Genomic DNA, 27,850 nt, shown 5'->3' with positions numbered 1-27,850 from the left:
TCGTGTGTGTATATGTTCGTTTTATCTATGAACACGTGTGTTCTAGCATACGTTTTTAATACCATAAATTCAACTGAATTGAAATAATTTTAAAGTATGTTTACATTGCGTATGCCTATCAAGCATCCTTTCTATTTCTGTAGTTTTGTATATATATATTTTTTATTTTACTTAGCACCACTGGACTGAGGTCGTTGGGAAAAGATGTTCTTTTATATGTTGCTGTCATTCGCTCATTGAGATTGAGATATTTTGAATAAATCTCCACTATCAAGTCATTTAAATCAATTATATGTCATTTGTGGACGGAGGAACTTTAATGAAGCTGTTGTATCTAACTTATATTTTAATTTGTTTTCATATTGTATGTCTCTCTGTAACAAAAGGAATTTGTTAAGATATATCAAAAACTGTATATATACCAGCAATAAAATACAACACGGGTCTTTTACATATTCAAGTAATAGTTTATTGCTACTACAGATCAAACAAATTTACAAAATACGATGTGATTGTTTTGCATTTCAATTTTAACATCGGCATGTTTAAAATGGATTGCAGTAATATCACATCACCACTGTTATCAGAGTTTTATTCTTTATTTAACATTTCACAATGATTTTGATTTATTTCTCAAACACAGCCATATAACGTATTCTTAAACTCACAGAAATTCTTCATGATAAAATCATTCTTATACACACTCACCATTGTAGTGTCGACCATATACTCATATGTAATCTGCAAGTAGTGGCCTACTGTGTCATAATTACACATCTCACACACCTGTCCCCTGTTTATGGACGACATCAATGAACTGAATGGCCATATTCAACATCATAATTGTGACATTAAAAAACCTTTGATTAGGAAAACAAATATATGCAGGCACCGAGGTCTCTTCGGTCTCCAACACTCTAAGCGTCACTGACTGTAAATTTTGACTTACCAAATACTCGTTACTTTATTGAATGGTTTACCGAATTGGAAATCAAGCATTATTTTATTATTCCACAACTGAGCAAAATTCAAATGGAAGTCCAAGTATATTATGGTAAATTATCATTTAATCTAACACAAGACTTCTTAGAAATCAATATTGGATTTGCTTGGCCTTGCCTCACAGCATACTTTATATCATACTAGAGGGCAACTTGAACACAATTCTCTGTGATCAAATTTCCCATGACAATATTTACTTATTGTATACTTATTTTGTATTCAATGATATATTTTTAATAATCTAACGATTCGTTGTCATGTCTAGCCGTTTTTACATTATCTTTATTAATATTTATTGTTTTAACAAATATTCAAATAACTCTTTTGTACAAACCGGTGTCCTACCCAAAATATTTCGACTAACTGATACAGAAAGGCACATAGATAAAGTTATGGAAACTTAGGCAAAATTACATATGTAAGGGGAATAAGCAGTTAAAATGAGTGGAATGTTTTCGCTGCCGTAACACAATGTTAAATACTCTCGCAGTTTTATAGACCAATTCTATCTAAACACAGACATCTTACAGACTACCTAAGGTTCATCGGCTCTTGATATGACATTGTATTATAAGGTTTTGTCAAAATTCACTAGAAGTCTAGTAATTACTAGTTTTGTTCATACCGCAAGTACCAAAATAATGTGATTTGTCATGTTTACATCTAAATATTATAACATATAGTTTTCTATTGCAGAATCCCATAAATAAAACACGTTCATTCTTTTCCTGTTACCATATACTGCCTCAATTTCTTTACATCATACTTATCCGTTTTTTCGGTGTCTCCAAAAATATAATTAAATGTCATGTTTGGTCGGTATCTGCAAGCTTCCGGTGTTCGTCCATACACTTCCGCCAATTCCCGGAAATAGTTCGGAGCATTTCCACAGCATAGTCCGATGTAGTTAACACCAATGGCCTTTGCTTCTTCAGCAAATTCCCGAATTTCGTCTCTACCACATAGACATGTGGCCACATTTATTGGATACACATATTTACCTGTAATCAATCAAATGAAGGAATATGATGACAGAACAAATCATGCATGCTCAATTTATACACGAGATTTGTATATCCAACAAGTAAAATGTTTAATGATTAATAAAGTCGTACTAATTAAGTATAATATCTATATGAATACACACATTTCTGTAGTCTCAGTATCTCATTAGGTCGTACTAATTAAGTATGATATCTACATGAATACACACATTTCTGTAGTCTCAGTATCTCGTTCTATGTTTTACCTGAGTCAGGGTCTTTAAGAGACATAAAGCTTTTACAATCGCCTCGTGTCCTGTACGTAACCGGAAGTGCAGCTATTGGTCCCTGTGAGCACAAACATTTTCACATGTATAAACGATCTGCATTAATTAACTAACAATCATAATTCCTGATTTCGTAATCAATGTTCTCTCATATATTTTGTTTAAACATTATAGCTACTCCCAATTCTCAATGCTTATGAATTGCGTAGGCTATACTTCATCAACTGATAGAGATAATATCTTCTAGAGGATGGCTTTACTATTGGCGACGAAAACATTGTCTCCAGCATACCTTGCACGCCTCCCTGACCTGGCGTAGAAGAGGAAGCATTGTCTTGGGGCCACGTCCACAATTGAGACCGACCACTGCTGCCCCCAACTCCTCAAGTATACGGCAGGCCTCGACTATTGGTACCTCGTCAGTCGTTTCCTCAGGCACATAACAGCCCAGAGTTACAACCGCCGACATCCCTATCAAAGTGGTTGGTATGCTTTAAGTAATGGTTCAGATCAGACATTGATTGTATATTGAACAACATTCTGCCAGTAGATGCGTCGAGCCCCATAACGAGTCTATGAAGATGTTATTTGAAGATTTAATCCTATTTGAACCAAACAAGCAGAAAAGCTGCTATTGGAATGCATTAAAAACTCGTAGTCTTCATTCGAGCATACTACTGATGTTATAAATGTTAAGTATATCACGTGTCCGAATCTTGGCAAGTGGTGCGGCATACATTACTAAACATCAACTTTTAGTTCATATATATACAAATGTAATTGTAATCAAAAATTGGTTATTTCATTATATTATATTACACTAACATAATATCATAACTAACCACCCTAGCTTTGGATACTGCGAAACCAAGCGTTGCTGTCTGACCTCCGGATGATTAATGTCATACCACGGGATAAACTAACTTGCCATGATACGGGCAGGTGTTTGAAATAAAGATTTTCCTTAGACGACAAAGCATGCAAAAATGAATTCCATCTATAGATTTGGCTACCTTTGCCGTATTTCTGAATGGTTTCTAGGGCAATCTTCGCCTCCCCTAAAGAATCAATCGTCTCGGCAATCATGTAATCTGCACCCTCTTCCACCGCCCACTCCACCTGTTCCTAATACAAAGGACGACATAGGTTAATGTGAGAGTTTGTTTGTCGTGCTCCCTGTTCACAAAGACCTTTGTTTATATCCACTCGTATCCCCTCTGGAACCCACATAGGCGAAGAAAGTAAGTTTTAATGCTTTAAGATTAACTCAATGTCACATAGGTCTATCTGTCAGGATATTGAGCAAACATCGAACTGAATAACAAATAAAAAAATCATTCGAAGTGTGGTAAATATCATGTATGTTCAATACACTTTGAAAAACAGGGGACCGAAAAGTTGCAAAAGAAGAGACAATATTGAGTTTCTCCCCGTGAAAGACGCTTGTTTGAAACTTTGGGTTTGCAAATTTGGGTAATACAGGTCTTACTTAATATACAAAAGTGAATAGCCTAACCAAACCCCTTTTCTGTGTTTACCTTGTACATGGCCCTGACTTGCTCGTGCGTCTCCGGCTGGTCTGGCTGGTATACCCCCGTGTTACAGATCCCACCAGCCATAAGGGTTCCTGTCCTGTCTGCCACTTCTCGTGCCATCTTCAAGGCCATTCTGTTGAGTTTCTCAAGGTCATCCTCACGTCCTATAAATCTTAATTTCTCTCTGTTGCCATAATACTGCAACAAACAAATGTAAGCTCATTAATATTACGTATAGTTAATGCAATAATAGCAATGATTAGTTTCGTTTGCTCTGTTTTTGCGACAAGTGAGTGCTTATATGGAGCTTGGCGTTATGAAAACATACGAACGCGAGATCAGGAAAAAGGAACATATATATATATCTTGGAAGTTGGTGTTTCTAAAAGAGGTAAAATCTAATTTAAATGGTTTCTCCTGATTCCGTGGCTTTATCTTCACGAACGTCAGTTGTAATATCAAAAATACCTACCGTGAATGCTTCGCACACGTCACTACCAGCATGGACAAACTCTTCATGCATAATCTTAACTAGTTCCGGATGTTCTAGGACTACTTCCGGTACGTGAGCTCCCTGTTGAATATAACCTCTTCTTTCAAATTCCCACAAGTATCCTTCTGCGATGAGTACACTTCCACCATTTTCAAGTCGTTCAAGCAATCCTGTGAAGAATCAAAACGCTACTAGGATTGCAAACTATAGCAAGGGAACTATCAGAAACAGTGATGAAACCAAAGGGTCTGTAATGTTCACCTTATGGGTACTTACACCAAATGTCACATTTGCTGAGTTTGTAATATCCAAAAAAGATCTACCTTAGCTAGGTATATAGTTATAATAAAGACGCCCTTAGTGTAGATAGGAAAACCTTGATTTATACCATTAAGTTACTCCCAAGCCCCAATTAGCTAACACTTCTGACGGAATATCAACAGATGATTTAACCCGATACGCAAATGCGCCTATCACGTCGTCCATCCGTCAACACTTTCTTTAAGTCACTATGATAGCTAGTTATCTTTACGGTCTGCATTGATTTTAACAAAACTTGATCAGAAACATCATTCGAAGAAGGAGAAAAAAGTTAGTACAAATATATGTTCTTATACCATTTCGCAGTAAGAGCGGTGTCCAATAGAGGTAATATAGGTAATATAATCTTTGATAATTGACTACAATTCTGGCTTGCCACCGATTCGATTATTATTGGTTCGTTTAGGATTAAGATTGGGTTGCTTATCTATACTTTAAAAGAGGATGATAACCATTTATCTAGACTTTGCAGCGATAAGCAGCTAAATTGAATTTTGTGCTACCATTTTTAGGTCGTTTCATTGCGGTAGCCCAACAATAGTTCCAATTGCGTAATTAGACTCATTTAAAAGATTACCAATTTTTCATGTCGCACAATGGGTTATAATTGGCTCCGTTTTAACAACCCAATTTAACTTGAGACATAACGCACAATGTTCGGTCACTTTTACGTCACGCCGGAATTTCATTGGAAAAAGCGTTGAACAGTAAAATAATATAAGCGCAATACTATTTTTTTAAATTGAAAAACAGAAAGGATATATTTATTCAATTACGGGAGGACTTTTATCAAAATATTTGTAATATTATTTTTCTATTGATGTGTTTTTGTTGAGAAAATGACGTTTTTTGGCGCGACAGATGTAACACGCACCTGTATGCGGTTTCAGTTAAAGTGTCACTGTGGTCATACTGAACACCACATGGCGGTAAAATTTGACAAAGAGATTCCCCAAACACGAACTATCATAATGTCATTTCGTTATAATGAATTGTGACGTCATACTTCAAAATGGTGGACTTTGTTTGTAGACTTGCCGATCGACAGATCCGAAGAGAAAAGATAATAAAGTGAAAAAACACAAATACACGCAGTACAAAACGGTACTAATACATGAGATAGAGACATGAATTGTTAATATAAAAATACGTTTTTCTTCTATTTTAATAACATGTCAGAAAATATAGACTGCGACGTCGTTCTACTTTTTTATCGAACAAAACCTTTGTCTTGCAGAAATGACACAAAATGAAATTTTTAGATTGACTGTTCTATCACGCAAGTTCACGACGTTGAAAAATGACTTTATATTAGGAAGTATGTTTTCTATTCAGAATAAAAAAATACGTTTTTGCTCAAATATACGTGTGCGAAATCTCTACTGAAAATTCAAAAAAGTATTCGAAAAATTGCGTTTTTTCTTTGTCTTGCAGGTTTGCCGAATGTCGGAAATGACGTCAATTGCGCTCGTCATGTTATAAGATAATGACATCTTTTACATTCAATAACGTTACATAAAAGTGACCGAACATTGTGCGCGACGTCTTGACAGTTGGGACCTGTACACCATTTTTCAAATAGATATAATTTTACTGCAGTTTGATTTTACCTTAAGTTAATAATGGGTAGTTCTTCGCCATAGCAATACCCAAACTTCGTCCTCCAGCATGAAAACTACTTATAAGTACACTCCACAGCAGACTTAAATCTTATTCTCAACATATTTAAGAAATGGCTGCTGTTCATTTAAGCTATCCGAGACCGAGGGTATTCATGGATATGTTCGATCCCCTAGCTGTTGTTGGTAGAAATTTTATTTGATCTTCCAGAACACCGGGTTACAGTGACCTTTATCACGATGATCCTCTTTGACCATAACAAATGAATTTTTATACAATTTATTTGCTTCTGTACAACTTTCGTCGCCATTAATCAGCGGCCATTGGATAAGCCAAGAGGCTTTCCTTGATACGGTTATCACCAAATCGACCCTGTCGGTCCACAAATTGACCGTTACCATCTTATCATAATCTGGTTAAGCTCTCATGTTGGTATTTCTGACTGACTCCTGGATTTATTTAAGGATTTATTTATCTAATTGAATATAATTTTATATTCATATCTTATACGAAATCGATTACTTATTTTCTTTGTCTACATGTACACTTACCGGTGTATCTCTGGTAAAAAACAACACCATCATTTGCTTATGATCTAATGTTATACACAAAAACGTAAACCTGTTTTCCTCGACCGATTTAAATTGATATTTTCAAACTTTTAAATAATTTGTGTATATTGCGTGGTTATTTTGACCGTTGTTATAGTCTCCAGGCTGCTGCTCTAAAAGGTCAGTTTATTAACGGGTTTGTTTAGTCTCTTAACCTCGACAACACACTAGTCCTATGGCCTTCTACATATTACATGTGTAAATCATGACCTATTTTCCCCGGACAAAACAGGGTGCGCTTTCAGCAGTTGGCCCAATTAGTCAACCTATGGTACTGGTAACCTGATAAATGATAAACATTACAACTGGACAGCGTAAAGGTTAATGACCCCTGTGTACACATTGTAAACAACAGCTTCGTCCAGTCACTGATAACATCATGCTCCTTATCTTAAATCGGTTATCAGATAAATCTCCGTGCTTGTTTTCTATTCATTGCCCACGTTTGTTTATCTATCGGTTGTGTATGTCCTACTTTGACTTGATTGTCATTGTAGTTTGATTTTCCACAATTCAGCATATATTGGTGTTTCCCTTCTTAGAGCGCATACTGATAGTGCTAGTGTGTTACTGTCATCAAAGGATTAGAAAATATTTGAATCTTCGTTCCCAAAGACATTCGTAATCCTAATAAAAAAACTCAGATCAGCACAATGTATAGATCATTGCCAGTAGCATAGCAATGTTAGTTGTTTGGAACACTCATTAATACAAATGAATATAACTTCATACATTAAGAGTTTATAGATCATTTGTTAATTTGAATTATGTTCATCTACAGTAAAATGTATTAAAGATATTTCTAATCATTTGCCCTCCGTTTGATTTGCAGCAAAGCACTGTCTACATTTTCTATGTAATACTTGACTTTAATTAAAAAAGACTTTTCCCCATGTAACATTTTTGATAACAATTAACATTGTAGATAATATGAAAATGTATGTACCGCTGTTTTTGATGTGTTGTCAACATGTGCACATGCATTAAGCAAAAAATATAGATAAATAAACTTGGACATACCTTTTCCTGGCATCTTTGCTGACTGTGTCTCTCTGGTTATAGACGCGCACGCGGCAAGCGATAGTAATGAAATGGGTGGAAGACGAATGTATGTACACAATGTACGATGTACACGGAAGGGCAAGGTCATTGACTGATAGATTACAGCCAGGTCCCGGTAACGTAACTCTTTGGTGCAGTTTATATATGTCATTGGAATACTGAACTTTGGATGCTGATCAAAATAGGTAATGGCACTTTGAAGACTTTTAACAACATCAGCAACTCAAAAGTATGCTAACAAGTAAAACCATGATAGGCTTCTCTTGGATTGTTTGGGTTTCTGGCACATTTTAACAACAAAAGCAAAGCAAGTGATTTTCTTATCTTTCTCTATATATATTTAGATATACATGTACAATAAGTCAGTATGTGGAACGTCATGGATTGATTATACATGTAGTTGTTTACATAGTTATTTTAAGACGTAAATAAACGCAGACCAGTGATGAAGAGTGCTGCCATGTTTTATTGTATACACAGTCCTGTGTATTGGACAGGCACTCACTTCCTTTGTTGTATGTCGGACATTAGGATGAACAGCTGGTACCAACTAGTGTACAAATATGTGTTATGCAAAGATATAAACACACAACAAAAGTTTGTTTATTTTCCTAACTGATTTCCAGAGTTCGCATAAAATAAATCCATTTCATTTACATAATGTATTCTCATATAATAAACACAAACTGATAGTGCACATATTACTACTAATGATTTCGCGGTTTAGGATAGTGACAATGATACCAAATGTCAAAGTTGTCATTCATTATTTTGTCATCCCAAAATAAATATTTTAAAATTGTTGAAAATAAACTTAACAGTTACGAAATATACCGAATGTAATAATCGACAATTTCATCTGTTTTATGCAGGGACAAATGTTTCCACTCCAACATGTGTATTAACAGAAAAAGATGACTTTTACAATTTCTCAAGGAAATGAAACACATTGTTCAGGAAAGATATCGTATGATATAGAACCTCGCTGTTTAGGTGCATGTCACTATTCAAACGTTTACATAATTGTTTAGTGAATTGTTTAGTCCTAGCGATTATATAATTCGCTAAGATGATTGCCAACGTTGAAAATGTTAAGCTATTTCGTATGCGTTCTCAATACATGAATATCGTGTCTTTTGTAACTTCATATGTCGTCTTCTTTAACTTTACATATGCTGATTTCATGTTTCGGTTTTATAAACTTTCGGTTGGACATAACATCAATAGTTAAGTCCCAAAAACACCTCATAAAAGAATACATTAAAGATCACACAGCTGTGTGGTCCTAGAAGGACGATATAGCTGCATGCATTTTGTATTTAGCACCATTGACAGATAACAGGTGCTAGAAGGACAGTACGGCTGTATTGACCATGGGTCTAGGACGAAACCGATGTATGCTGTTAATATTAGATCACTAACGTCCACACAGAATCGCTATCTTCTTGGCCTCACTGAAGAGTCCTTGGAGGACTACACCGTAGGATAGAGTTCTTATCAACAGCTTTAGGAGAGTTTCCAGTTCTACTGGAAGTCATAGAAGGAATAAACCAATTGTACGTTTACCAATTCACAATTTCCTACCCTATTAATTGTCAAGGAGATTTATAGTGTGTATATTGAACATATAAGACTGCCATTCCCCTCGGAAGCACAGCGTCTATCTATATACCCTACTCTCCGTTTATACCGCAATCTGTAGTGAAGGTTTATTGCGTGGGTAGCTGACGATGAGTATCCTTGTGAAATTTAAATTTTCTTCTGTCTTCAATGCCTTTTGTTTAGACTTATCAATTATATTTAACACATAAATAATTACAAAGTTATGATCAAATAGTTTAGCTTTTGCGTTAAGTACAGTAAGGGTTGTTTCCCTTCAAATAAACGTTACCACAATTCGTTTTATCTTGTACCATACAACTCCTAACAGCCTGTATTTAATTCAATGTGATCAACGCATCCATTTGAAAAGTCCAAACCCAAACAGCTGATACATCCTTACGTAAGAAAAACATTACAATGTATATGTTGTCTAATAATTGATGATGATGAATGAGTAGTGATGTTTTTTTACTCCATCTAGACAAGGCTTTGATAAAACAAATATGTGCATCTCATATACTTATTTGGTGTAAACACAAATGTGAACAAAATCATGAATTTGTTTTGCTAAAGCTCTTTTCTGCTAACGTTACTTTGAGGAATTGAACCTAGTTTATAAATAATCATACTCGATACTCCTGTGTTCCCTTAAGATCTCTACACCCCTGGACTAGTGATAGTAACCCCTTGAGTATCGCGGATAACAAGTAATATATTATACCTGGATATGAGAATTAATAACATAGATTAAAGCTTTTTTCTAATGTCATGCATTCATTAATAAATTATTATTTTTTTGTTCAAGAAGTGTGTGAATTTCATAACGATAGACATTTCTTAATTTCACCTTTACTCATGGTATGTTATTGCTTCGCAGATTAAACATAAAAATCTTAAAATTGAAATGAAACAAACAGGATATAGCAAAATTGATTTAACATCAAACATATCTCAATTGTCTATAGAAGAATAAAAAATAAATCTGTAATTTCTTGTACTTATCCCATCTGATATTAAGAAAATCATGGCTGTTTGAAGTATGTCTATTTTATCCACGACTTCACATTGAATCAAGAGACTTTATTTCATAAATTTTCTTTTTTCCCATCTTTCTTTTCGTGATACTTATTAGCTTCTCCGGATCCCAAACAAGTGGAGGTTTCATCAATATTTCTTTCGGCGCCATTCTCTTATAATTCATTTTTCTTTGTTCTTTTTATATTAAAATTGGCTTTCTAGCTGACAGATTCATTTTTGTTCATACTACTATGGAAAAAATAATAAACATCCAAGAATGGCATTATCTGGAAATCACAATAGAAACATTGACGTTGATTTGAAAAAAAAATCCCTTGGAAAATCAATGATATCGTACGTGTAACGAATTTTATTTAATAAAGTAGTCTGGGAAATTAATCACAAGGATTGAAATCACTATATCTTTTTTAATTTCATAGGGTTTTGAAATAAATTTTGTTAGCAGTATGCAAACAAAATCTATTTCATACACCTATGAACTAAAAAATAGTGACATCAATGCCGAATACAACATCACCAGTTCCATCAATTTATAACGAAGTAATATTATCTGTTTGGGGTTACATATGCCAGCAAACTTTTTGCATGACTGTTTGATATATAGAGGTTACACAACGATTGGTTGTTGGATATGGAATTTTTTCCCCACGAGTGAGTTATTTTTTAAAAGTTACAAAAGACGCTAGTTTTAACCAATCAGAATGCGTACAGAGTTTATACCACGTGTGGTATTAACATATTGTGAATCATCAGCTGCATCGTTTATCTGATACCCTGAGAGTTGAATAACAGCGCCTATTGTGGAAGAAACGGATTTAATCATTATATGATTTCTCTTTCGTGCACAAAGAAAGGAAGACATTATCTATACCGACAAAGAGGAATAGCATTGAAATAATTTATTGTTGTTTGTACCCTCCGTAATACATGTTAATGTCAACAAACAATCAAAGACAACAATTCTCTTGTCACCTTTACACACGTTTTATCACAGACAAAATAGCGAATGATTCTCTCACTGACTCGGTCCTCATTCACACAATTATAGTCGTGAATAGAAGAATGGTCCCCAAAAACGAAAGTTACTACAGATATACCAAGTTAATTTATCGTCAGAGACTCACGGTTGTTTACACTTCGCTACCATGCATCTATCGATGAAGCGTAAGGTAGTCAATCAACCGTGGCTCTCCAGCGATGATGTCTTTTGAACTGTGTCATCAGAATCAGGAACTCTGCAATCCATCCCATACTTTCAAAAAAAAGGAGATTTGAGGAAGCAAATATACATTTTTTAAATTAATTTTAAACTTAAAAAAAAATTATGAGGCATATTTTTTGAAGTGTTTTTACCTCTTGTGAAAATAAGACAATGACTTGAAAATATCAGCACATGATAATTACCATTTACACAATATACATACCACTAAATGTGTTTTATGTCTCTTCAGACCATATATCTCCTGAACATACAAGAACAATAACAATAATCAGTCACACTGTATGACACTGCTGCATTATACATGTACATCTGGGTGCTTTAATAGGTTTGGCAGTTTTATAACACCACCGGCATTCGATTGTGCTTGTGCCATTTGTAATATTTTGTGTTTTTCATCTAGGTCTATTTTATGCTGCTGCTGATTTTGCGGAAGCTGAACCTTCTGTTGTGTATTTTGCTGGGGTTGTTTATTTTCTTGTATATTTTGCTGTATTTGTTGACTTTGTTGTACATTTTGCTGAACTAGTTGATTTTGTTGTACATTTTGCTGAACTTGTTTATTTTGTTGTATATCTTGTTGAATCTGTTGACTTTGTTGTACATTTTGCTGAATCTGTTGACTTTGTTTAATATTTTGTTGATTTTGTTGAATTTGTTGTACATTTTGCTGAATCTGTTGACTTTGTTTAATATTTTGTTGATTTTGTTGAATTTGTTGTACATTGTGCTGAACTTGTTGATTATGTTGTAAATTTTGTTGAATTGGATTATTGTGCAGGTTTTGTATATTCTGCGGAACTTGTTGATTATGTTGCATATTTTGCAGAGCTTGCTGGCTCTGCTGTAGATTTTGATTTACTTTGTTCTGTGGTATATTTTTATTAAGTTGGTCTTCTTGTAAGTTTTGCTTCAATTGAAGATTTGGGTTTTGCTGTTGACTCATATGCAGATTTGTGATAACTTGGTTTTGTGGATCTAGTAAATGAACTGGTATACCACCTGGTTGTAATACCTGTTGTTTCGTCTGTATATTAGTTTGTTTTATTACTTGGTTTTCGTGTAAATTTTGCTGTACGTGCTGATTTAGGCGCGCATTTAATTGGTTCGCCTGCTGTTGTCCCTGTTTACCGCTTTGCGGCATATCCTGCTGTTTTTGTTGTGATTGTTGTTTTTGTTTTTCTCGTTGTTCTATTCTTTGTTTCTGTTGTTCAAACTGCAATCCCTTCTGTATATCTTGCTGTATTTTGGCTATATGACGTTGGTCGATGTTTTGTTCCTGGAACTGTTGTTGTAGCTGGTGTTGATGTTGCTTGTGGTGACTTCTGTTGAATTCTCCGTTACTCATTATGTAAACCTCGTCTACATCAACTAATAAGTATGTGTATAACTTCCGTAGTTCAAGCTTTACACGGGAGTACTTCAGACTGTTTAAGCCGTCCTTCTGCCATCTCTTTTTCGATCCTTGCAATAAATGAAATCTGAAACAACCAAGGACACGTTTCTGGCATTACAGTGCTAAAAAGCAGTAAGTAAAACTGGTTTGATCTTCGGTAACAAGCGATACGTAAAATAAGTGACATACTAGTGCAGTAATACATAAATACGGAATACGGAAAGGAACTAGTTATGTGGTATGGATTATTTTCGTCTTGTTGTCCTCATTATTCTTTAAACATAAGAAATTTACAGACTCAAGTTTTGCTTTCAGTAGGATTCATTGAAAATTAAGTTTTATCAAGACTGATAAAACATGTCTCTTCCCAGCAGAACAGATAAATTACAATGGTTTTCCTTTAGAATAATAGAACAATACCTAGTGCTGATGTTGGGAATATAAAAATAATGTAATATAACATCATGTAATATAACACAAAACTGTCATTCACACCAATGTTTCTGAAAGATTTAATTGTTATTATCGTTATTCGAGCCACATTACTGAAGTGTTTATCAGAACATCAACAATAGAATACAAACCTGTCTGGATTACCGTGCTCTTTCTTATGAGACAGCATTTTATACCGGGAGACGTCACCGGGATACCTTGTGATAGACATGTTGTTTGTTCGTATCCTGTAATTAATAATTCAAATCAACTTGGTGTAATTGCTATTGTTATTGTGGACATTATACCGGACAGCGTTATTATCGTTAGGAAGGATTATATAGATATATCAAAAGGAAAGATATGGCAAATTGCAATCTTAGTATTCTTTTTTTTCTGACCAGAAGGCACAAGTGAGAAAGTGAGTGAGAAAGTGATGTCTTCTGATTTCTGTCATTTAACTGCTATATATGTGAAAATGCAAAAATGCAAAAATGCAAAAAAAAAAAAAAAAAAAAAATGGTTTCAAATGAAAAAAATAAATTAACATGTAAAACAATTTAGTTTTGGTTTTCATTATTAAAGATTATTTTCTGTTGGTGTACAGTGTTTAAAACTACGGTATATTCATGTGAGTTTGGATAACTATGGCAAGATTACTTCGCTTGGTTTATAGTTCAAGAATTTTCAATGTGTGTACTGACGTTTCATAATATCATGCGAATGACATAGGATCACATAGTAAATGATATTAAATGTACATATTTCTTGTAAACTGTTGACCTATATTTAACTGCAGTATGCAATTAGCTTTACGTAAATGCATATACATGTATGTATAGAAATCCCTAGTAAGGAGAAACAACTTCAAAACGTTACATTGTCCCGTTTCAAATGTGTATATACTGTAAACCAACTTTCTTTCCTGTACGATTATTTTCGCGAATTTCGAGATCAAGGAAAAACCAAGTTTATCCCCCCCCCGCATCAATACCATAGACAATTCTTGCACAATGAAATTAAAATATATCTCCACCTAATTTCAAATACTTTAATCTCCATGAAAATGTTTTGAAACTGAAATCGCGAAATTTATTAGCATGAGAGAAAGATGGTTTACAGTAATTGTAAATGATATTTACAATTACTGTAATATATTTACATATGCCCCTATATAGTCAACGGGAGGGGAGTTGCGTTCAAATTAGCGTAAACGCAACGACGTATGAATACAAACCCAGAGTAGGATCGGACTACTTCTAGCTCACGCTTCAGTAAATTTGCGTCATATGATAATCTAAATAAGCTTTAATTATTTGATATACATTTTTCCTTTTCACAGATGACAGATTTGCTTTGAATTAATAATAAACCAAGAAAAATTATTTCGTTCTTCTATTTTTCTCAAGACTGATCCTTAGGCGGCACTGACAATATTATGCTCGTCAGTACTCGGTTGACAGTAGTAGGTAGTGTAAACAAAGTTTCTTCGTTGTCGGGTTTCAAAATAACAATAAAGAGTTGTTATTAAATCCAATTAAATATGTATTTGATATCAAAACAGAATATGTGTTCAGGAATTGTAACGGTAATAAACAGCAAAATGAATCGCTGGTCTGGCTACAACCGGGGGCTTTCCTCAGGAATGTTCGGGGAATTCAAAATTACGTCAGTCACACACCATGCAAACAAATGTACATTGTTCATCCGTACAATAAAATAAAAGTCATAACTATGAAGAATTTAGACTATATCGCGTTCGTAAACCGATACATACATGACAAACACTCAGTAGCTCAACGGTCATACCATTAACAGGCTATGTCACAGTACTTTACTCGGTTGAAAATCAAATATGGCGGCTTGCTCCACTTCGGACCGCGTCACTACCTTGACAACGATACATACCGGTAGTCGTTCCGCCCCACTTATCTCAATTTTTATTCGAAATTGACATTATTGATATATGATCAAATTGGAAAAAAAAACAACATATTTTAAAAATAATTGAAAGATGTCATTGTTATATTTCAAATCAAACTGCAGCTATAACATTCAACAATCGGAACTATATCTTCGGTCATCCTGACTACCGTAGTTACCTAGCTTAGCAACCAACATCATTTTAAATTTGACCACGAACATGTAAAAAAAGACTAATTTATGTAAATATATAGATTGAACAGTGTTTTGATTGCGTTAAAGGTGGTATGAACGCAATGGGATACAGACATATTCTACATGTAGCGCTAACGCGCTACATTGAATATGTCTGTATCCCATTGCGTTCATACCACCTTTAACGCATATGAACCTGAGAATGTTGTATATAGAATATATTTTGCATGGTTACACTACACTTCTAAAAAAGTCATAATAAAAAAAATATAACTATATAATTAGGGTAGAACAGAATTGGTATGAAGGAAATTGTGAATTCAACAAATATAAATTAACTACTGGTGGTTCAGAAGTGACATTTGCTTTTTTTGATGCAAATCTTGATCCATTCTGGGAAGATCTTTTGCAATATGAAATGCAAACATACCAGACGTTATACATGACGTACAGTACAGTCCATCCTTAAATGGCCTTAGCAGTTAATTAGAAAGTAAGGCAATATTAGATTGGATCAAACTTTGAAGTATGATTATTTAATATGATCGGAGTTGTTAGCGTCTGCTATCGATAAAACGCCTATCCATCTGGAGCCCGCGGTTCTGTTCTCCTCTTACAATAAACATCCGGGTAATTAGACAAAGCCTTGTAATAAGCGAAATCGTGTAGACAATTATAGACAAGTAAGTAACTAATGATCTATCTCGCTAATCGTTTTTGTAAATATTATGATAAGTGATATGCTAATTTATTGTCGAAATATGTTAAACATCGACGCGGTGACATTAAATGACATTAAAAGACAATGGATGGTAAAAGATGGTGTTAGTATGCATGCATAATGGTAGGTGAATGAAGTTCAGTCATTATATTTATAAAATTCAATAGGAATAAACAAGATAACACTATGAACAATGATGTTAAAACATATTTTGACGTGTGTCTCCAGCTTACAAACACTATAAAGAAGTGTACATGGTAAGTTATATATTGAATTAATAAAAAGCTATAATCTCGTTCGTTTTAGGCAATGATGTCTTCCTGTTGCCACATTTATTTAATTGTCTTTTTATTGCATACAACATATACATGGTGACAGCATTCTGCCCGAGTATTAATAGCCACGTAATTGTGCAGACGACCGAAAACATTATGACATCTAACCAACATACATGTACATAGCTACAAAATGTCCTACGCGGCTTGATTTCGTATTTCAGATGTATTACAGATGCTTTGATAGATTTAAATGAGAAGTGTTTATCAACTCGGATCCCTTTTTGTTAGAAATAAACATGAAACATGTATTCCGATTTTGTTACACAGTTTTCCCCCAGTAAATATCCCATTCATTCATAATTTCTGTTTTGACCTCATATTTGTTCTGGTTTACCTCAGCTATATACACTTTCGTTTTGAATGTTATTAAGGAATACTATATATCTCACATGATAACACATCACCTTGCTACATACACTTACCTATTAAACATATCATCATCTTCGCCTCCCCATCCAAAGTATTTGTTAGAGAACCCATTGACCTGCTGGAACTGCTCTTTTGTCATTGCTACCACCCCTCCAAATATATTGTTGTATGGCAATCTGTAAATAGGAGAACATTCGATAATCTGAGAACTACATTCAATGGGGACAACTTACGTCACCGGAAGTGATATCGGGCACACAAAAACAATGGAAAAACGCCCGCTTCAAGATGAAAATCGGCTGAAAGTATGACATAAAAGCAATGCATCTTCTAAATCTATCGTGCGTTAAAGACAGTGTATTGTTAGAGACTCTGCGAAATTATTAGATATCGTCAAACTAGCTCAGATTATGCAAACACATCGACACAATATTTTTCGACAGCAGGGATATCGGTCACATTTTAATCACTAAAACGTTATAAATTGCAAATAAATAAATTTTGCTGCCACAAAACTCTTCCGTTTGCTAATATGTATTATGTGACTGTTGAAAGAAAATATTTCATTCATTATATCTGATAGTGGAGAATCATATACGATGCTTAATTAGAAATTATGAAAGTGATATCGGTCACACTTAGAACTTTAGGGGTAACGGTCACATCCAAAGTTACGAAAACTGAATATTACAGCATTGTACATGTAGTCGTTATTTACGCATTCATGCAACTCCAATGGATACCCCTCCAAAATACTTTTATTTAATTGTTTTTTCTAACCCACCATCAGCAAATGGTTGGCAAGCTATAAAAATAGCCTTTCCCTCATTTCTCGTCATCCGTCCGTCTTTTACATCTGTTATTTCTCTGAAAGTACTGGAGGGGTTTCATAATCCAGTTATGTATAACAGATTTCGGAATTGTCCGATATCACTTCCGGTGACGTAGGTTGTCCCCATTGACATTTAGAGGTTTAGAAATAAAGAATGTGACATTTAATAATATCGGCTCTCAGAAACCTTTCTGTGATACTTTCAATTGACAATGCATTGGTTTGTCATCTAAGAATGGTATTGCAACTTACCCTGAGTTTTCCAATGAATATTTCAACAACAATTTCAAATATTTATATTCTAACACAATTAAATGTTATTTGTTGTCCAGAACTTCCAATGGACATTGTTAATTTTCATCACTTTAAAGGTTGATGCATTATTTGAACGATTTTCAAACTGTAACTTTGTAAAACAATTGCCTCGTAATATTTGTTGATGACATCTCGGGCTACATCCTTCAAAATAAAACGAAAAATCAACCATACCTCATTGACACATAACTCACCTGTAATGCATTGTATCTATGGCAACAGACATATGACGTGGGTTTTCCGGACAACTGTACATATTATGGCCCATTTCGGGTATGAGATCAACGTCATGAAATATAAAACACTGGTAGTCATAGAGTTTCAGAGCCTCTGCGAAACCTATATTTAGCAGCATGGCCCTGTTAAACGTCACTTCCGGCATCTGAAACAATGGGAACAGCACAAGTATTTAATCAAGGTTTTTAGTATGTTTGATTTTACCTTATTACGATGTAGTTAGAATGCATAAATTGGTAGAAATTGTAGGATTGCTTACCAGATCGACAATAAATATTGCGTAGTCAAGTTGTTGTTTCTGTAGGAATGGATGAAGATTATTGAGCAAGATTTTCAGGTGTATCTCTCTGTCCCTGAAGGGCAGTACTATGGCCACCCTATGACGAGCAGTGCAATGTGTAGGACGGTACCGGCCGCCATTTCCAACGTCCTTAAATTTTGTCTCAAGCGCTTCCCAGCTGTAAACCGCTGTCGTCACGGGAACCTTTCCAACTGATTAAGAGACACATTGATATTAAACAGAGGTATTTGAGAAATGAACATTAGTTTGTCATATTTTGGCCTTCATTCAACAGACATATTGAATGATTACACTAAAATGTTTAATCCAATGACTTCCAAATAGCTAGTACGTAGGTTCTGTATTTGAACACTACTTTTATCCAGTCATAAGGATAGCGTCATGATGCGATATGAAGTGATATGGTCTTGGAATAGTTCAAAATAAAAAAAATAAAAACTTTGTCATGTTTTATTTTAAATGCAAACGTCATTGAAAGCAAATATAACATCAAGAAATCTTTCCCCGTGAAAACGAAACCATATTTCAGAAACTTTTAGTTTGACAGGAAATGTATTGTTATAAATACATGCAATCGTAGTACTGTCTCACAAAATGATGACTGCGTTTTCTGTCATAGATTATACTAATAAATGTACTAGTGTATATTTTGACAATATGTAATGATTCGTGTTCCATAAAAACAAAACCATTTTCCAAATCCAAAATATATTAAACGTATAGAGCTAATAAAACAATCAAACTACTAGTATGCATGACTAAGAAACCGTATACTGGAGGACACTTTTCCCCAAATCAGCGTATAAACTTAAATAAACTTACCAATGGTTGGAGGAATGAGAGGACATAAAGGCAACGTCACTTCCGGTTTGGTTTCCCAAAACCAACCAATTTGTCTGACTTTGGAAGAATCGCCTCGCATCCTCTGGACCGAACACAATCCGAGAATTGACCCCATCATAGCACATTTTGTAGGGTTAAAGGTCACCAGTTCAACGGTCACCAGGATGAGTAGGACAAACAAGAGGTTACGGACATTAAAGACGCGTCGTCCTTGTGATATGATAGCTGAACCATTGATACATGGCATTGTCACAAGCAACTGGGGACACAATTTGGTAAAATATAATCCCAATGTAACTCAATGTCTTGATTTTTCACAATATGTATAAGTTCATGGAGTGAAATAAAACAAAATTTGTTAAAATCCACTTTCACACTTCCATATTTGAATCGTACCAACACAATACTAATCCCGCGTCTTAACAGAATAGGATTCAGGTGCAAAGTATTTCCTTGGAATTAATGGATATGCTAAATTAAAAGGAAAACAAATAATCGCAGTAAGATGGCAGTCCATTGCAAGATTTTGGTGTCATGACGACGGTAAAATCACACGTGGTTAGGGCTAACCGTCACCGCTCCTCACCTGTCCACGGTCCATCACGTGAGCGACCCTTTCATTGCCCTAGCTGTCCAGTAGTCTGCAATAAAGGCAAAGATTTAATATATCGCCTCCAATACATTCAATGGCAGTCGCCGTTTTATCGCCAAAAGCAAACATTGTCGTGAAAGTGAGTTATCCAGTTGCTAACATGAAATTCGTTACACCAGTTCTTATCATTAACCTGCACTATGTAGCTCGATTATTGAGGTCTTCTCCATACAGAATCTTAATCGTGCCCGAATTCTTGTTGGGTAAATTATCGATAAATGAGTGACGGCCAGAGAAATAAAACTTCTATAAAAATGTTACCGCTAACAGTGGCATGTTCCTTAATCAGATGTTTTTTTCTTCAAAAACCCTTATTGTAACTTTGACAAATTATAGATTGAACAATAATGCCGATGATGGACGACATCACGGTGGTATCATTCCTACACATTGTACACCCAGACGTCAGGTAGACAGAACAACATTGGCGGACATCACTAAGAGCCCTTTAACTAGTTCCATTATCTTTATTATACCGCGTGATTTATGATCCGATACTAAATCGACTACTATGGTATTACAGGGCAATAATTCGATGAAAACTCCCAAATATCCACTTGAAATATCTGAAGATTCATTAAAATTCATCTCACGATGATAACACGATAACTGTAATTTTAACGCTACATAAAGGAACGCTCTTTGTAGAGTTAACATAAGAAAGACTGGCATTACAAATTTTCGTTTGAAATACAAAATAATGTATGCTGTTCGAAGATTTTCGAACACATATCATACTAAGTCTGTGTACTACATATAAACATGATCGATACATTACAGAAAGGGCCATTACCTAATAGCGGCAGGTTCGTGACATTCGTTAAAAGTGTTCTTTAAATGAAATATTTTGTGATTGTATTCCTGCAATGGCTATTGACATTGAAAATATACACTGCACAATTAGACCAAATCTACAATACATAAGTATACCACATGAAACACCTTAATAATCTTTAACTATTCCAATAGGGTGATGGCTTCTACAATGAATATGAGAAAGAAAATAACTGTGATAACACTGTTCCAAAAACTGTGTACTCACCAAGTCTTAATTCCAGACAGAGACAACATGTCCCGTTTGTTTCAGTCTGGTACGTATACATCCCGTCTATGATGTCATTTCCGTGAATCTATTATGTTCCCATAAATTTATTAGTGTGCTCATCTATATCGTTTGACATGTTTCGAGTTATTGCCTACTGTATATAACCCAACAATAGGCAGGTCCTGTCCTCTAACACCTGTATACATCATCACCATACCTATGTGTTTACTGCACGGTAGACAATTACGTGCTTCAGAAGGCTACAGCGGGACGTCAAAATGGGCTTAATTATCAAAACTACGAATTAGGGACCAGTTCATCAAATGACCTTCACTAAAAGAATTTTAGCTTAATATTATCCATATCAGCATAATAGAAGTTAACAAAAGTTTCATCTAAACTTTATTAACCTCCTTCCTGCTTTTCGGCCAAGCATTTTAAGCTTAAGTATTTCCTTAAGTTCAAAGCGTTGATGAAACATGGGCAAGATCCTAGTTACGAAAAAAAAATAACGACATTCTAGACCAAGTTCCCTTGCTATATGCCTGTTTAAGATACGGACTCGTCTTTAAGCTAATTTATTTTACAACTGCAATTAATCAGTCTTTAGTCGGTGAACGACGTATATCGCGTATCTATATAAGGTATGGTTGTCGATTAAGGTGACTTTGACAATGAACAATCGTTTTAACAATATACCTTTATCTTAATGGCAGTTCTATTCCCGTCCACATGCCTACACACCATTCCAACCATTTGAGTCATTATATAATAAGTAATATGTGATGGCGCATTATACTGACTGAAATTAAGAAAATATTATTGACGTTAAATATGTCATACCTATGGACCAACTCGATTGGCATTGTTTTGTTTACAAGACGTCTTTCTAGTGATATTAAAGCAAAGAAAAAACCAAGAACTTATTCCTACCGATGAAGGCAAATCCATTCCCTCTTGACTGCTGTAGAATAATTTTGTGATAAACCTCGAAAGTTCTAAATGATAAATCCATGATGGTATGATAATTTAGGAATGAATACACGTGTTACATATCCCATATGTCAACTTCTACTTTACATGTGCTTTTTATTGTTCCTAATTAATTACCAATCATATATTTACCTTCCAGACATGCAGGCTTAACTCATCAAAGTAAGTTTGTGCGAGATTTGCATAAAAAGTATTGACATACCCAAACCAGTTGTAGAGAGAAAAAAAACCCATGCAGAAATGAAAATGATGAATAGTGAATTTCATTTACATATTTCTGCCTTCTCATAGGCTCCGTATATGACACATTTGGTGTAATTAGGTAATCAAAATGCAGTTAGCGTTGATCTAATGTAACATTAACGTTACAACATATTGGTTATTGGTGACTTATCACAGGTAATATAGTGAAAGATAGCCTAACAGAGCAGGTGTAGCCCGACTTTCCTCTCTCCCCAACACCTTACAAAAGTCATTTTGATGGGACACATACCATTTGTCCGTAACATCATATATAATTATATAATTGATTCGCAATCATAGTAAATAAATAAACTTTATATTAATATACTGATTTCGGAATGGTGTGTTAATATGGGAATGTATTTACTTGGAATGGTCCTGAACTAGTAGGGGTTTGCGATGAGTATCCGGTCTCTAAATAAAACATACCAGTTTAGAACAGAATATGTAACCAACTAGGGAACCAAAATGAGATGCGTGAAGCCCTAAAACACTGAATATGTACATAATAACGTGGCTTGGCCATTATTCATCATTTATGAAATGAAATGAATAAAAAATGTAATAGTTGTATTTGATCATAAGTAGAAGATGCGTTTGGTTTGCCGAGTGATATCATGTATAATATGAACTTCTACGAGTATATTGTGTTCCATTAAACGGAAATGTCACATACAATTAGCCCGGAGGAACGTAGTATAAAACACAAAACTTACCTATAGAATAGCTAAGACACAGTCCTGCTGAATATGTCACATTTGATATAAATCCGTTACAACATAAATCTTAATCACAGAAAGATACTAAAATGAAGTATAACATTGGTCACATAACTGTAAATACCAGTTTGTGTGTCTGCGCTTAAGAGAGACATGTACTTGTGTCACAGATCTCGCTAGCACACTTTCATCATTCTCTACCTACATCTTCCATTGTGTTTTATTATGTATGGAAGCACCTCCACGCCGACGGCAGCTACACATAGCAGTATAATAAAGCGGTCTTCTATCCAAGCCAAATATGACCATCTAACTCTCTTTTATTCCTGAGTTCTAATTCACCAAAATACTAACATGCGGTTTATGCGAGAAGGTCTAATTACTTTCTTCTTCTTTCTTTTTTTAAGCACTCAGGACTAAGGTCATTCTCTATGAATATATGGTCCCAATGCGAAAATGGTATATAGCATATGTATATCTTTTTTATATCTTTCACAATAACAAGTCTCATTGTTTCTAACAGTAATTGTTTCCGACAGAGATAGAGAGAAAGAGAGGAAAATCGAGATAGAGAGGAGGGTAGTGAGAGTAAAGAGCAACGTAGAGAGAGAGGGGGTGGAGAGAAAATACAGAAAGATAGAGAGAAATACAGAGAGAGGGTGAGAGAGAAAATACATAAAGCGATAGGGGGAAGGGGAGAAAAAAAATAGAACGAAGGAGGGTAAGAGGGAAAAAACAGCGGGAGTGAGCAGAAAAAAAATAAAAAAAAGCAGGGGGAAAAGACAGGAAGAGAGAGTTAAAGAGAAGAGAGGATGTGGAGGCAAGCGAGACAGTCGTTGGCGCGTGGCAAGTAGGACTACTGTAGATGAGCGAGAAAGCTTAGAGAAAAATAGAATATCCGGTAAATACTTTCTTCTTCTTGTCTTTGAAATGTGCATGGTCGGTCTTGGTGGGCGGGGTGAGACTGTAATATCACCATGAAGGTGTATTATAAAAAATCGTAAGCATTTGAAAGATATACAATTTAATCTTTGGTAAATTTCGTCGGTTTATCATATGCAATAATTTACAATAATTTGTTACAGGTTTATATGTAAAACAGTATTCCATTAAGTTTTATGGTAATTGATACTTTAATGACGATTGGAAAATTGAAAATATCCATCACAACAGGCGGGAACTGTTTAACAGTTCAGAAAGTAGGACATCAACTCGATCGCAATTTCAGTCTGAACTTGTCAAAGTAGGATCTCATATGCATATAAATTTATGTAGAATTCAAGATGTCCAGCACATTCTTTTTTTAACATTCCGTCGTTATGACGTCGTTATATATTTTACTTGACGTCATGGCGTTGCATAACTATCTTATAAATTGTTCAGAAACGTCAAAGACATGTGCCAAATAGCGAAACCGTTTCATAATGGTAATATTGCAGACATTTCTATCCAGGGCAAGAAAAAAAAACTTTGTGTTTCAACGGGACTGCTTATGGCAAATACGGCTCACCGTAGTCGGACAATAAGACATTCTGCCACAGCCAAAAACGTCTATATTGAGTACATCATAATCTGTCTCGAGCAGCACGAGACCTTGTCAATCAAACGGTACATCGACAGATATATCTCTGTAATTTACATGTTTGTATACAGTATAAGTATCTATGTATGCATGGATTACAAATTGCTTTTCTATATTGTTCTTTGTATTGGAACATGTTGATCTAGTGGATATATTTATATTGTATCAGGAGGGACATTATTCCAGGTGATGCTTACACAAAACATGTGCATATTCATAATACCTTTACTCATATCATCATGACAACATCTTTGGAGTTTCCTTCATATATCGATATAATGACCAAAGAAGTATTACTTTTAAATTGTTTCAATTGTGGAATGACATTAACTAGACAAGACGGTAGAACAGTTTCTTATAATAAGATTTTGCAGGAAATTGTGAATTTGCTGAGTTAGTTATTTAATTACCAGCTTCTTCCGTGTGACTTTCAAGCGTATTATATTGTTTTGTGAAAGCATACGGATGACACGTGGACTATCATATTAATATTGTTTGTGATGTTCTGTATAGAACAGTGGTCTATTATTCGCGCTGGATCAGTGTTTGTGCATTAAAGGCGACATTGTCAGCGCGTCTCTCATAATGGCGACTTGTTCACCTATTCAGGTGATGGATGACATGTAGCTCGAGGGAAAGTGACGTCATAAACATATAGCCGTGGGCGATAGATGGTGAAAGAAATAAAGGTGTAACGGCACATAATGTATTTTAGAAATGTTAAATGATTAATGCATGTCTTAGTTTCTATCGTGAAAAGTGTTAATGTATTATGGAATCGCTTATCTGGCTATGTATTAAATAGAAATTATGATTAGAAGAATTTACATAATTTTCTCGACCCCATCGGAATAACTAGGTACATTATTATTCATGTATAATCTTATTATATTGAACAAGGCAACAGCCTCAAGATTTTATTTTGTTTTTCATTGTTTGCTCTAATTTTCCGGTTTTTGTTTGTTTTTGCTTTTTTTTATCATTATCATTTCCAGGTTTAATTATTCACGTGGGTTATGTCTCTTTAATATCATTATTTACAAAAACGATAAGAAGAATAAGTGGAATTAGATGTATAGTCGTATGTCGATACATAAATTGTCTACTTGTATATTTACATGTGTGTAGACCACTATACACCGAAGTCTACTCGGCAACAGCCATAATAACACCTTCAACATAACATTAATTTATTTTACACAGACCAAAACATAATCATATGCATAAATCTCAACCTAAACATGGCGACCGACTTCCATGGTATGTCTGATGTTATTTATACTGATGGTGCATGTTGCTCGTGTATGTAGAGTTACTCGGCCCTGGTTGAGGGGTATCAAGATAAGATTCAGTAACTTACTGTTAATAAACGAAGTAAAGAATCCACAGCACTGAATCTTAATCTAAATCAGACTTAAATATCTTACAAATGTTATATGAATATACATCAACATAATGTCTTGCTAATATGACACATTACTTACTTCATGACTTATTGGTGGAAGTTCAGTAAGAAAACGATTCTTTCTCCGTTGTTGTACATTATCCTCCGCCATCTTGGATACACTACGAGCCTGGCTACAGTGGCTGGGGTATTGGGTTACGTGCGCATAGCAACCGTCTGTGTGGTGGGGCAACCTGTGGAGATAAAGGGAGGGGGTATGTGGAGGAGAGTATGTACTCACTTATCAGACGATGTATAATACAAACGATGTTTATATCATCAAACTCAATGTCATCATATTTTGGATTTTGAAGTAAAATAACTTGTAAGTCATTAAGTATAGGAGAAATACCTCAAACTGTGACTATTCTAAAGTTTGAGGTGTTTGGTTTAACTATACCACTGCCGCAGGTAACCCAATAACTATCTATCTAAACCTTGAGACCTATTCATGATGCATTTCATTACCTCACTGGAGAACAAGAATCATGATTTACATGATTTTTCTGAAAGATCCATGCGTAGGTACTATATGGTACTCACACTAAAACATTTACCCAGTTTAGTTTTCACTGTTCAACATGGAGAACCATAGATATGTATCTTTGTATGCAGATTTGAATACAGTAGTGATGATTTTTTGGATATAAATTTGAAGTGAATTGGGCAAAAATCTTTTACCACGCAATACAGGCCTTAGAGAGAGCTAATCAAAATTTAGATGAAGAAGAAAAAAACAAAATATTCGGGATCATAATACTACCGGTTCATATACACAAACAAAGTGAAATCATGTGACAAAAGAGTGTGTTTTTGAAAGTATTCCTTGGGAATTATTATCTTCATAAAAAGTGTTGGGATGTAAATTTAGATGCCATTTTTTATGGTATATGAGGTGATTTGGATAACATAATATGGAAAAATCATGTCTTAAGCATATGAAATTTCATTTTGGCAGAAAATTCAGCATTTGTCTCATGGAATTGGTATTATAAAAATAATTTACTTATACATCACGACAACTTTGACAAGTACCATATGTAATTGGTAATCCATCTCTCCGTCGATGTTCACCAGTCTTTACATTTACCTTCAACTGTGAAATAGTTACCTTTTCCCGTGGAAAATTTCACAAACTATTCCACAGGAAAAGGTAACTTTTCAACAGTAGTAGATGATTATAGTAGACTTTGCTCCGACTAGACATCACAGCCATGTTTTAATGCATAATAGCATGTTTTCGTGATGATGAAAATAATATCAAATAGCTTTTTGTTTCATAATGCGAAATTAACAACGATATTCCTACCACCTATCGGACACAACTGTTTAATTAGTTGATATAAGCTTAGGTATCGTTTCACTTTTCGGAAAACTGTTTATCAAATTGATGTTTCATACAATTGCAGCCCCTTAAAACACCATGAAAACACGCATGCACTCCGCACACGCAACATTAGTTTATATTAGATATATTCAGACAATAAGTCTAAACTC

The 27,850-nt window shown here is 34.7% G+C and overlaps 2 protein-coding genes across 3 annotated transcripts; both read right to left on the bottom strand.

Moving 5' to 3' along the window:
• Positions 1–446: 446 nt before the first annotated feature.
• On the bottom strand, positions 447–8,031 carry LOC138336061 (betaine--homocysteine S-methyltransferase 1-like). Its single transcript, XM_069285346.1, has 7 exons — positions 7,873–8,031; positions 4,280–4,470; positions 3,811–4,005; positions 3,286–3,397; positions 2,565–2,743; positions 2,252–2,333; positions 447–2,003 (listed from the first exon to the last, which is right to left on the bottom strand). The coding sequence occupies exons 1-7, from the start codon at positions 8,000–8,002 to the stop codon at positions 1,720–1,722; spliced, it is 1,173 nt and encodes a 390-aa protein (XP_069141447.1). The 5' UTR covers positions 8,003–8,031; the 3' UTR covers positions 447–1,719.
• A 3,407-nt stretch (positions 8,032–11,438) lies between these two features.
• On the bottom strand, positions 11,439–26,494 carry LOC138336050 (uncharacterized). Of its 2 annotated transcripts, none has more exons than XM_069285325.1 (7): positions 26,394–26,494; positions 19,655–20,316; positions 18,791–19,023; positions 18,489–18,676; positions 17,201–17,323; positions 13,754–13,849; positions 11,439–13,254 (listed from the first exon to the last, which is right to left on the bottom strand). In XM_069285325.1, the coding sequence occupies exons 2-7, from the start codon at positions 19,920–19,922 to the stop codon at positions 12,072–12,074; spliced, it is 2,091 nt and encodes a 696-aa protein (XP_069141426.1). In that variant the 5' UTR covers positions 19,923–20,316; positions 26,394–26,494; the 3' UTR covers positions 11,439–12,071. The 2 variants fall into 2 exon arrangements, with proteins under 2 accessions (XP_069141426.1, XP_069141434.1); XM_069285333.1 differs by lacking the exon at positions 26,394–26,494 and adding an exon at positions 23,325–23,512.
• Positions 26,495–27,850: the final 1,356 nt, after the last annotated feature.

The sequence above is a fragment of the Argopecten irradians genome, chromosome 1 (genome assembly GCF_041381155.1).
Source record: "Argopecten irradians isolate NY chromosome 1, Ai_NY, whole genome shotgun sequence".
Classification (NCBI taxonomy): domain Eukaryota; kingdom Metazoa; phylum Mollusca; class Bivalvia; order Pectinida; family Pectinidae; genus Argopecten; species Argopecten irradians.
Note: the sequence above shows the minus strand (reverse complement) of the source record. Positions and strands in the feature narration are given on the sequence as shown.